The following is a 12,635-nucleotide window of genomic DNA, read 5'->3' as shown; positions in this document are numbered from 1 at the left end:
CCTTGGTACCAATTGAGCATCGTTGCAATGCCACAGCCTACCTGAGTATTGTTGCTGACCATGTCCATCCCTTTATGACCACAATGTACCCAAAATTAGATAACGTGCACCCAACTACACGGATGAGCAGCCTAGCCGGCACACGGAAAAAAAATTAGATAATCTGCAACTACACGGACAAGCAAAGATGGTACACAGAAAAATTAGATAGGTGCACCAAACTACGGGTACACCTATGGGCGCTTTGGAAAAAAATAATACCAGACACTATAAAAAAAAACAAACCTATGTGCACTGCGCAAAAAGGCGCTACAAATGTAGCTTGCCCTAAGACGCCCTAACTACCGCTAATGATACTGTGCAGTGCTATTCACATGGCGCACTGAAAAGTGCATCCTAAGCAGAATAACCCTAACACAGCGCGCTGAAAAGTGCATTTGGGTTCATAAGGGACAGAGGGGAGATGGAGAAAACATATGTGATCATGCAAGGTGATCACACAGGGAATACACAGGATGCAGGAGGGAACAGATGGGGATCAGACAGTGTAATAGTGATTTTGGTGTAACAGTAACCCTCAGCTCCTCTCTCCAGCGATACCAAACCAATATGGTGCAGCTGGAGGGAGGAGAAAAGAGCCAAAACCACCCCAATTGGCCAGATAGACTTGACTGGCCAATTGCAGCAATCGGCCGCTTGGCCGGGAGATGTCACAAGGAGGTTCTCCTCTCTCCCGCACCCGAGTCCCATCCTGACAGCACCATGTCATGTGACATGGTGACACACGATACACTGGGTGAGCTGGCACAGAGCACCAAGGGGTTAAGATATTCTGTATTTTGGTTATTTTATATACAGCCCCACACGGGTCTAATCTATGGAGCTCCCTTATAGGTTCTATTATATACAGCCCATCTCTCACCCATGAATTCATTGTATAGAGCCCCCTAACCCCATGGACAGAATATGATCAGTAAAAAAAAAAAAAAAAAAAGTAATACCTAAATTCTCAGCTCAGACCCAGCCAGGGCTCACACTCTCTTGCCTTCACCTGGCTCATCTGCTGGCAGCAACACAGTGCCTTTAGTACAGAGATGCAGGCACTGCCAAGCTGCTGAGCACTTCAGCTGTGTGTGCCTCTGCACTTGCCCAGGTATGCCAGGTGTTGTGCCGGCCTTGAGGCTGAGCACTGTGTAAAAATTATTCTGCAGCTAGGTTCTATTCTCACAAATGGGAAAGGGCTGCAGTCCACAACAGATTGGCATGGATTTTTGAAAATGAAAGAAGCATTCCTATTGTTTACTATGACTCATTGTTTCGCATACCATTTTTAATATTTATTTTATTCACTGTTGCAATGGGTATCCAGAGCAGAGCAGAAGCTCAATGGGACAGTACTGAATCTGGTACATCTGTCTAAACTGTGATTGATAGTATTGAATAACAGCATTGGGAGACTCTTACATGTTCCCAGATGGCATGGCAACCGATCGGTACCCTCCAATATAGCAACATCTTTGTGATTAGGTAACAGACACAATCACAGTAGTTCACTGTTAACCCCTTAAGGACGCAGGGTTTTTTCTCGCTCACCACCTTCAAAAATCCATAACTTTTTCATTTCTCCGTGTATAGAGCTGTGCGAGGGCTTATTTTGTGCGTAACAAATTTTACTTTTCTGTGATGTTATGTATTATAACATGCCGTGCAATGGGAAGCAGGAAAAAAATTCCAAATGTGGAAAAATTGAAAAAAAAAAAAACAAAAACGCATGTACATCACGCTCTTGTGGGCTCAGTTTTTACGACTTTCGCTCTGTGCTCCAAATAACACCTCTACCTTCTTTTGTATTCTTTGGTTCGGTACGATCATGGTGATACCAAATTTGTACAGGTTTTATTGAGTTTTAAAAAATTAAATGAATGTGTACAAAAAAGGAGAAAAATGTTTTCGCCATCTTCTGACGTGAATAACTTTTTCATACTTTGGTGTACGAACCTGGGGGAGGTGTAATTTTTTGCAAAATGAGCCGACGTTTTCATTGCTACCATTTTGAGGTCTGTGCGACAATTTGATCACTTTTCATTACATTTTTAGTTCATGTAAAATGGTGTAAAAAGTGGAATTTTGGACATTTGGGCGCCAAAGGGGGGGTGATTTGTACTTTTAATATTTTATTAAATTTTTTTACATTTTTTAAATGTTTTTTTCCCACTATTTCTTAGACCATCTAGGGAACATTAACCCTAGATGGTCAGATTGTTCCTACCATATATTGCAATACAACTGTATTGCAGTATATGGCATTTCTGCACACTATACATTACAACGAGCCACTGCCTTATTGTAGTGAATAGGCAGAAGCCATTCAGCCTCAAATAAAGACCCGAGGCTGTCATGGAAACCGATCACAGCCCCCCGATGATGTTTGGGGGTGCGACGATCGAAGGTAACATGGCAGCGCCCATGCGCCGCCACGCTTTCAGTGCTGTCAGCGACTTTGTGGGTGTTAGCGATGGGTCTTTGTTGCGATATGCAGCAAAGCCCATCTCTGTATGAAGAGGGCTCAGCCCGTGAGCACTCTTCATACACCCTTCATAGCTCCGTGGTGGATATATCCATCACGGAGTGTGAAGGGGTTAAAGTCTGGGCTCAGTCTGTGATGCCTCTCCATATACAGTAGATTAGTGAAAGAATGGGGAGACTACAAAACTTCCCTCCTGCACATGTAATCTAGCTGTCCTAAGCCACATTATACACAGTCACAGACATGTTAGCCAAGTGTTTAAGATAAAGGAATTCCAAAAGTAACCTGAATGACAAAGGCCCCCCAAACTATGTTGAAAAGTGAAATTACAGTTACTATTTAAGGCACAGGAGATGGTTAGATTCTACAGACCTGCTCTGAAAGACCTTTCAGTGCACATCAGAGCACATGAGACTCATGAGGTCTAAGAAACTGCCCAATGACGATCACAATTCAGACGTTGTTACACTGTCTCCCCCCCCCCCCCCGCACCACTAACCTCTGGATAATTTAATCTCATTGCAGCAGAGGTTTTTATTTTATATTCCTAAGCTTCTTGCTTGTATTTTATCCCTGTCTCTAAGGTATTGTGTGAGGTTTATAATGGAGGTTAGTGGTGACGGGTTCACTTTAAAATCAATGGAATATTTGATGTTGGCAGGAACACAATAGCACTTGTGAAGTTTATCTTTAGATTAGAAAGGAGGACAAAACCTAAAATGTAATGATCCCAACTTTCCATCACATTATTAGCAATGTATTCAGAAACTGCAGAGCACTGCTTTGAGTCTCAATCTGTCTAGTGAACCCTGTGCTTGGATGATGGCCCGCATGCCCACAGAGAGGGCCCAGAGTGCCGCAACTGGTTTACCGTGTTCCTCTTCCTGTACATCACACTGAAGTTAAAGGACAAATGGAGATGGCTCACGGTCATACATTATAAGTGTTTGCTGTATTATTCAGTGGAGACTGAATAATACAGCAATCTATTACACCCCAGAGTGCCAAAACAACTAATAAATACAAAATATGATAGATATACATTTATAAAGATCACAACCATGTTACCTATATCTGCAACACAAAATGCCAGAACTAGCAAAATATAATAACAAATGATCCAATGAGGTAAATGTCATAACATAAAAAAAAAATCTGCAAATTGACACATTTGATTTCTTTGCCATCCACAAAAGTATGGATGAAAAGAGATTCAAAAGTTGTCATTTTTGTAGGACAAGATAACATTTTCATCAATTCCATTTTGAAATCTATACATCTTGCACACCTCTGTAAACGAATGTATGAAAAAGTTATGGCTGTCAGACTATGACAATATGAAGAAATGCAGCAGATTTTCTCCGCTTAAGAGGAAAAAAAAATGGATCGCATCAAAACCTGTTACCTTCCCTTTTCTACAGAAATTAACACGCATGCATTAGGAATAATAGATTTATACATTATTTTTACAGGAGTTTATTAACACTTTGTGGTCTAGTTGTGCATTATGCCACAGCTTTTGAAAACAAAAATCTAAATCATTCCAAGCTCAATTTGAGTGTACAGTGTGAATAAACCTCTAGCAATGGCTGCAATTCATCATTTCTTAAGCTTCCTTTTTTAATAGTAAGGATTTTTAAACAATATTTTATTTACTTGAATGCACTATTTGTTGATAAAAGTATCACTATAGAACATTACAAACTGCTACAATAGAATGCAGGCATGTTTCCTTTTTTGCTCTGCATAATGTTACTTCAAGGGAACCTGTCACCAGCCCACACACTTGCAAACCACAAAAAATAACCTTATATGTTACTTTTCAAAGTAGCTGGTCATGTCTTCATAACTTCCCAATTCTGTGTGCAACCTGAAAAATGCACTTGTATTCCTGTTCGGCATCCAGTTAGGGGGTGGGGTTATCATCCCAGCAGTCAAGGAGGTGCTCTCCGTCATGGTCACCTCGTCAGCAATCTACACTTTCTTATCTGCATGGACCCGCAGCCAGCCTCCTTGTCGACTCCTCCTTCTAGCCAGTTTCTCCTCAAAATTCCCACGCATGCGCAGTGCACTTGTCTCCATCAAAGTTTATGCAGGGCAAAGAGCGGAGATGACCATCACATTGCGCATGAATTCTGACAAAACACTGGCCAGACAGGAGAATCGATGAGGAGGCAGGTCTAACTGCTGGTCCATGCAGATATGGAGGTATAATTGGCTGACAAGGTGGCCACAACGGAGAGTACCTCCTTGACTGCTGGGAAGATAACCTCACCCCCTGATTGGAATCCGAACAAGGATATGAGTGCATTTTACGGGCTGCATGCAGCATTGGAAAGTTTTTGGTTTACAAGCGTGGGGACTGGTGACAGGTTCCTTTTAAAGAAATCCTGTCAGAACAAAATCTAGAACTGGCACTTTAATGCACATTAAAAATGTTGGGGAAGAAAGCTAAACATTTTTATTATGGTGCTTTCATGGTGAGAAAAAATCCAAAAGCCTGAGGGTTTCTGAGATATAAATGAAAAAGAGTCATCAAGATTCACCCTAACATTTTGGGCAGCAACTTTAAACAATATTACCTTGGATAGAAGAAGAAAAAGTAATGTGTAATTTTTATGTACATTAAAGTGCATTTTATAATAATATGGTAGATATTCTCATTATAGAGAATCTTGGGTACACATTTCAAGCACCTCTGGAGCTCACTTCATACCATTTGTTAAAAGTAAATGCTTTGAATATAATTCTGCATATTTTCATGCCAACTCCCGCTACACAAAACAAGAACAAAATTGATAAAGATGCGTTCAAAGAAAGGCACATAAAATAAAACATTAAAATTGAAATCATACACTAATACCTAAGCTACTGAAAAAATTAAAAGTAACTTGAAAATGGGGTTTAGAACTTTCTTGGCTCTGAAGAAAAAACCTCAATAACCTCATTAGAATAACTATATTATATATACAAACACAGAGGTATTTTCAGGAGAACAATTATACAGAGGTTGAGTTTGTCGTGTTCAATATTGCACTGCTATATTGGACGGTAATATAGCATTGCTGCACCGCTGGGGGATGCTGCTGCACCGCTGGGGGATGCTGCTGCACCGCTGGGGGATGCTGCTGCACCGCTGGGGGATGCTGCTGCACCGCTGGGGGATGCTGCTGCACCGCTGCGGGATGCTGCTGCACCGCTGCGGGATGCTGCTGCACCGCTGCGGGATGCTGCTGCACCGCTGGGGGATGCTGCTGCACCGCTGGGGGATGCTGCTGCACCGCTGGGGGATGCTGCTGCACCGCTGGGGGATGCTGCTGCACCGCTGGGGGATGCTGCTGCACCGCTGGGGGATGCTGCTGCACCGCTGGGGGATGCTGCTGCACCGCTGGGGGATGCTGCTGCACCGCTGGGGGATGCTGCTGCACCGCTGGGGGATGCTGCTGCACCGCTGCGGGATGCTGCTGCACCGCTGCGGGATGCTGCTGCACCGCTGCGGGATGCTGCTGCACCGCTGCGGGATGCTGCTGCACCGCTGCGGGATGCTGCTGCACCGCTGCGGGATGCTGCTGCACCGCTGCGGGATGCTGCTGCACCGCTGCGGGATGCTGCTGCACCGCTGCGGGATGCTGCTGCACCGCTGCGGGATGCTGCTGCACCGCTGCGGGATGCTGCTGCACCGCTGCGGGATGCTGCTGCACCGCTGCGGGATGCTGCTGCACCGCTGCGGGATGCTGCTGCACCGCTGCGGGATGCTGCTGCACCGCTGTGAAACGCTGGATTGAGACGGGTTCAGCTTGCATCCGGAATGGTTGAGCATGAATGGGCTGATTGGGTATAGGCTGAGTAACTGGTCTAACAGGTAATGCTTGCTGAGCATTTTCAGGGACCCGGACCCTCTGGTTCATGACACTAGGAGCCGGGTGAGCTTGCACCTGAGTTTGCGGTCTATAGCGACTTGTTTGAGCCAAGTGAATTGCATGGGTCTGTCCCTTTAGCTGCTCAAATGCTTCTTTGGACAGAGTGACAACATGCATTTGTTCTGGCAGCACAGTTTGTAGTCGCCTCTCAATCAAGTCAATATTGTGAATCTGCTGTACTTGGTGATTTGATGCCACTTGTAACCCAGGTAAGACAGGAGGCTGTTGAGTGAGAAATGTCAGATTTGCAGCTTTGTCAGCAATGGCCGGAGGGGCTTCAGCAGTAACAAGACCAATACCTTGGCCATGACCAGACATGAGATTTAGGTTAGGTACATTGTCTGTGGCCATTAACGGCATTTCCTGGGCATTGCGTGTCGCTGCCTGACACTTCTGCATCTCCACTCTCCTCTTTGCTTCATCTTTAATCCTTTGTAATACTTCTTGTTTAGCATGGTTAATTCTCATAGGGGTCCTATGATTTTTGTCTCTGGCATGTAATTTTCTGTGGGACCTCAGATTATCCATACGAGTAAACAGAGCATCGCAATCTGGGCAAGTGAACCGCTGATTTCCGGTATGCAGAATGAGGTGTCTTCTCTTGGCACTGGCGTCTGCAAAGGCCTTCCCACAAAAGTTGCAAGAATATGGCTTTTCACCCCTGAAATGAAAAATAGAATAGATGAAACACTACTAATTTTAAGGTATAGTGTACTCAGGAAATCAGGTATCTGTATAATGCAAAGTAGCTAGGTTAAGCAAGTTCACACTCTAGAAGAACTTGCAGATTAACTCCCACAAAATTCCACCAGTGGCATAGGTTCAGTGGGTCAAGATGCAAGCCTGGAGGGAACTGGTTAAAAGGATTGGCCACTTTATGTCAAATTTTGTGTAATATGTGGGGGACAGGATATTAGGCAATTTACCAATATACATCTATAAATAGTTCTGCTGTTCTGACTTTGAGCCCCTGGATAAGAAATAAAACACCTCAACTGCTAGTGCGCTCCAGAAAACGGCCTGAGATGCACTCATGTCATCCTAACCGTCCATGAACAATCTGCACATGCTCTACCTTATGACAGTATTGAGTCCTGTCACTTTTCCTGGAAAAGCTTAGACTGTCGCTGCCCTAGCACAGATGGAGCTCTGATTGTGGCCTACAGGAAATTTTGGTACATGTAATGTGCACACAGTGCATTTGAGCCTTGCATACAGCACGGCTCATATACATGAGGCCTAATGCTATAGACAGATTCTCAGACTGGAGCTATGTAGCTGCTCCAGAGTGACTCCGGGCCTCTCAGGTTCCTCTCTACTTAGTGATGTATAAGATGTTTAAAGCTGGGGCTTTTTTATATCTAATCCCTCTATACTGTCTGTGTATTATTAGGTTTTCATTCTGCTGTTAATTCGCCAACACTCTCTAACAAAGCTCTGAGGCCTTTTACAAAAGAGAATGATAAAAATACATTTGTGACCGCAACTTTTAAAATTGAGTTCAATACTTTTGCAATCCAATGTACTGAATATACTCGTGTATAAGCCGAGTTTCTCAGCACAAAAAATGTGCTGAAACACGTCCCATCGGCTTATACACGAGTCACAACGAGTTAAAAAATACTTAAAAATTAATAAACTTATATACTCACCCTCTGGTGGCCCCGATCTGCAGCGCTGCTCCCCCGATGTCCTTTTCTGGCTCCCCCGATGTCCTCTTCTGCAGCGCTGCTCCCTGGATGTCCTCTTCTGGTTTCCCGGTGCCTCTACTGCCCCCTGTACATCGCGCTGGGCGCCGCCATTGCCCAGCGCGATGTACAGAAGATGGGCGCGGACGCCAGAAGAGGACCCGCACGGGCATTGGGAGAGCAGCGCTGCAGATCGGGGCCACCGGAGGGTGAGTATAAGTTTTTTTTTTTTTTTTAATGCTGGGCTATATACTACTGGGGGCAGGCTGGGCAGTGCTGTATACTACTGGGGGCAGGCTGGGCAGTGCTGTATACTACTGGGGGCAGGCTGGGCAGTGCTGTATACAGCGTCGGACTGGCCCAGCGGAGCACCGGAGAATCCTCCGGTAGGCCCCGCTGCTCAAGGTGTAAAAGCTTCGGAGCAGGAAGCTTTGTAGGATCTATTTAGAGGCCCCGCCTCTTCACTGCAGGATGTGTGAATGTCGGGGCGTCCCAACGCTCCACTGATTTGCCTTATTATTTAGCACTGCATAACTTAAGCAGTTCCCGGATTTCAGGCTGATATGAAGTAGCTTCAACTTCCAGAAGTAGGAGGAGGGAAAGTAGGAGCCCAGGTGAGCAAATAGGAGCAGAGTCAGTAGTTCCCATTCATCACATATTTGTATCGTGCAAGTGTCACCCCCAGCAAATGATAGACAGCAGGCTGCAAGATGGACTAAACATCGTGTCCACCTCACTAAGCTGCTGCAAGCTCCCCTCCCCCAACTCCTCACCCCCTGCACTCAGAGTCCGGAGGAATAGTGAGAAGCTCTGCAGCCTCTGCTCTGCCTCAGCTACACCCAACCATCCTGCTGGAGTGCAAGTATCTGTGTAAGACACAAGTGTGTAGTGTGCAAAGTGAAAAGTTTGTCTACTATAAACTCAGAGAGTGTTCATAGACATTCAATGTTTGGATGTATATATGTGTAATAAATTGCTTGTAAGTAGATTTGTGTGTGCTTATGTATGTGGAATGGGAATATATAGGTACATACATAAGTATATATCTGTACATATGCTACTATATATGTACAGTTTTCTTAAATCACTGCTCCCCTCCCCCCTCAGATGTGAGTCCATTGAAGACAGAGTGCACTAAGCCGGGTGATGAGACCTCGGGGCTGACTGTTCGTATAAATGTTTGGTTTTTATAACGAATAGAACACAGCCATTAGGGCTGCCAAACCACTAGTCCATAACGGATGTGGGTGGTTTAGAGTCCCAGGTTGATTGACAGCATATGTGTACTAAAATATGTGTGACTGCATGTGGCACAAGTGTATTGATGTAGCTGTGTGTAATGAGTGTGTGGCCATACATACTGTACATTATGCATATGTCTGATTTTGTATTTACTAAGTTTGGGTACTGCCGGGGATGTGTCTTGTGAATTGGTGCTAGATAGTAATATTGTATCACCTCTGTAAAATGTCCCATTACATAAATTAGATTGTGATTTATACTTTGTTGTAACACATATTTTTTTTCTATGGCAGTAACAAAATCTGCTGCCTAAGGGTCCACATAGACGTGGAGGCGGCCCTGAATTTAAAAATGGCAGAGAGAGAATAACACTAGTATCAGTCCAAATGGCACTAACATATTTGGCTAATACAGCAGTAGTGGTTCTTTAGTACATTGGAAGCATTGACACATACAGGCAGTCTCAGGGTTACATACAAAATAGGTTCTTTAGGTTTGTTCTTAAGTAGAATTTTTACTCAAGTCAGAACTGTATATTTTATCATTGTAGATCCAGACAAAATACATTTTTGCCGAAGCGAATTGGATTTTCACATTTTTTGCTGTAATGGGACCAAGTATTATGAATGAAGCTTCATTACAGACACCTTACAGCTGATCATTGCAGTCTGGGACTATAGTAAAGCATTCAGGCCACGGTCACACGTACCGCTAAGCGTCCGTCATAACGCGACGCTAGCGCACAGGGGGAGGTCCTCGGCCCGAAAGCACATGCGTTTCCAGGGAAACGCATGCGATTGTTAAGCTGATCGCATGCGTTTCTCTGGAAACGCATGTGCGTTCGGGCCGAGGACCTCCCCCTGTGCACTAGCGTCGTGTTATGAATGGACATCTAGCGGTACGTGTGACCACGGCCTCAGAGGGCTTCACCAGAGGTCACAGTGGGCAGAGGGGTCCGTCTGTAACTAGGGGTTGTGTGCCCTTCAGTATTGGACCGCCTGTACTTAGCATTTGGTCTTTTATGTTAGGATATTTACTTCAATTGTTCTGCTCCCATCATAGAATAGAATATGTGAAACTTCCAACTTTTACTTGAAACCAGTCTAAGGAGGCATTCACATAATTTATGGCCGCCGTACCGTAGTACTACGGGCATACATCGTAGCTGCGGAGAGGAGCCCCTCTCCATAGGAATGCACGGTGCTGTATTACGTAGAAGGATAAAACATGTCCTATCTTTCTACAAGCTGCGGAGCGGTATGGTGCCGCACGTGTGCTGCCCTGTACCACTCCAAGACAGGGCTGTGAGTCCATAGAAGTGTATTGGAGATGTATATACGTCCCCCATACATCTTTTTTACATGCACAAAGCACATACACTATTCTGAGTTATGAAATGCTTTTTCTGCACCATAGGAAGTATCATAGCTCGCTAAGTATCAAATGAAAAACAGTGAATGGTGGGCCCTTTGAATTTATTTCTCTGGTGGGCCCAAGGTACCCCAGTCCGACACTGGCTGTATACTACTGGGGGCAGGCTGGGCAGTGCTGTATACTACTGGGGGCAAGCTGGGCAGTGCTGTATACTACTGGGGGCAAGCTGGGCAGTGCTGTATACTACTGGGGGCAAGCTGGGCAGTGCTGTATACTACTGGGGGCAAGCTGGGCAGTGCTGTATACTACTGGGGGCAAGCTGGGCAGTGCTGTATACTACTGGGGGCAAGCTGGGCAGTGCTGTATACTACTGGGGGCAAGCTGGGCAGTGCTGTATACTACTGGGGGCAAGCTGGGCAGTGCTGTATACTACTGGGGGCAAGCTGGGCAGTGCTGTATACTACTGGGGGCAAGCTGGTCAGTGCTGTATACTACGGGTCTGTGACCAATCCATTTCCCACCCTCGGCTTATACTCGAGTCAATGGGTTTTCCCAGTTTTTGGTGGTAAAATTAGGGGTCTCGGCTTATACTCGAGTATATACGGTAGCTCTCCCATAGATTAAGCATGTCACCAGATATTCACATTGCCGGTAAGCCCAATAGGAGATATATATATATATACATACACACACATACATACATATACAGGGGCGTTGCTAGGGTGGTAAAAGATCCGGGGCACGGGCCCCAATGCATGTGTATGGCACTTTCAGTAATGCCCCTTCCTGTACGTAACCCTCTCACATTTGGTTGTGCCAAAAACAATGTTACTTCTAGTATATACAGCTACAGACAACACAGAAGGAATCCCTACTTGTTACATCCAGCGCCTGTAGGTGACGCGTCCTCCATCTGCTCCATTAGGCATCACCACATCTTATGTTCCTCATTGTCCCTACATCTTGGTTCCCTGGCAGTGTTATCCTGCTACCACCCTTAACAATCCCCCCTAATACTGAAAGGCTGCGCCCACACAAAATTTGACAAAGTGGCCAATCTTGCATTTAAACAAAACCAGGTGCATGTTACCCAGCACATGTTTATTACTGGAAACGCATATGAGATCAAACCGATGGCCTGTCCTAGTGTCATGTGTGAACACGCTCCAAGAAATGTGCCCGCACAGCCCCCCAGTAAGTAATGTGCCCCACACACAGCCCTCCAGTAAGTAATGTGCCCCACACAGCCCCCCCCCCAGTAAGTAATGTCCTCACACAGCCCCCCCCAGTAAGTAATGTCCTCACACAGCCCCCCCAGTAAGTAATGTCCTCCACACAGCCCCCCCCCCAGTAAGTAATGTCCTCACACAGCCCCCCCAGTAAGTAATGTCCTCACACAGCCCCCCCAGTAAGTAATGTCCTCACACAGCCCCCCAGTAAGTAATGTCCTCACACAGCCCCCCCAGTAAGTAATGTCCTCACATAGCCCCCCCAGTAAGTAATGTCCTCACATAGCCCCCCCAGTAAGTAATGTCCTCACATAGCCCCCCCAGTAAGTAATGTGCCCCACACAGCCCCCCAGTAAGTAATGTCCTCACACAGCCCCCCCAGTAAGTAATGTGCCCCACACAGCCCCCCCCCCAGTAAGTAATGTGCCCACACAGCCCCCCCAGTAAGTAATGTGCCCACACAGCCCCCCCAGTAAGTAATGTGCCCACACAGCCCCCCCAGTAAGTAATGTGCCCCACACAGCCCCCCCAGTAAGTAATGTGCCCCACACAGCCCCCCCCAGTAAGTAATGTGCCCCACACAGCCCCCCCCAGTAAGTAATGTGGCCCACACAGCCCCCCCCAGTAAGTAATGTGGCCCACACAGCCCCCCCCC

The 12,635-nt window shown here is 45.8% G+C and overlaps 1 protein-coding gene across 2 annotated transcripts in view; it reads right to left on the bottom strand.

Annotated features, from left to right (window-relative positions):
* Positions 1-3,975: 3,975 nt before the first annotated feature.
* The window catches only part of ZBTB24 (zinc finger and BTB domain containing 24), a 34,121-nt gene continuing 25,461 nt past the window's right edge, over positions 3,976-12,635 (bottom strand). For both annotated transcript variants that reach the window (XM_072141808.1, XM_072141809.1), the window contains one exon: positions 3,976-7,108. In XM_072141808.1, the coding sequence (XP_071997909.1) occupies positions 5,527-7,108 (1,582 nt within the window). In that variant the 3' untranslated portion in view covers positions 3,976-5,526. The remainder of the gene's footprint in view (positions 7,109-12,635) is intronic.

This window comes from Engystomops pustulosus, chromosome 3 (assembly GCF_040894005.1).
Source record: "Engystomops pustulosus chromosome 3, aEngPut4.maternal, whole genome shotgun sequence".
In the NCBI taxonomy this organism is placed as follows: Eukaryota; Metazoa; Chordata; class Amphibia; order Anura; family Leptodactylidae; genus Engystomops; species Engystomops pustulosus.
This window is presented reverse-complemented; position numbering and strand designations above follow the sequence as displayed.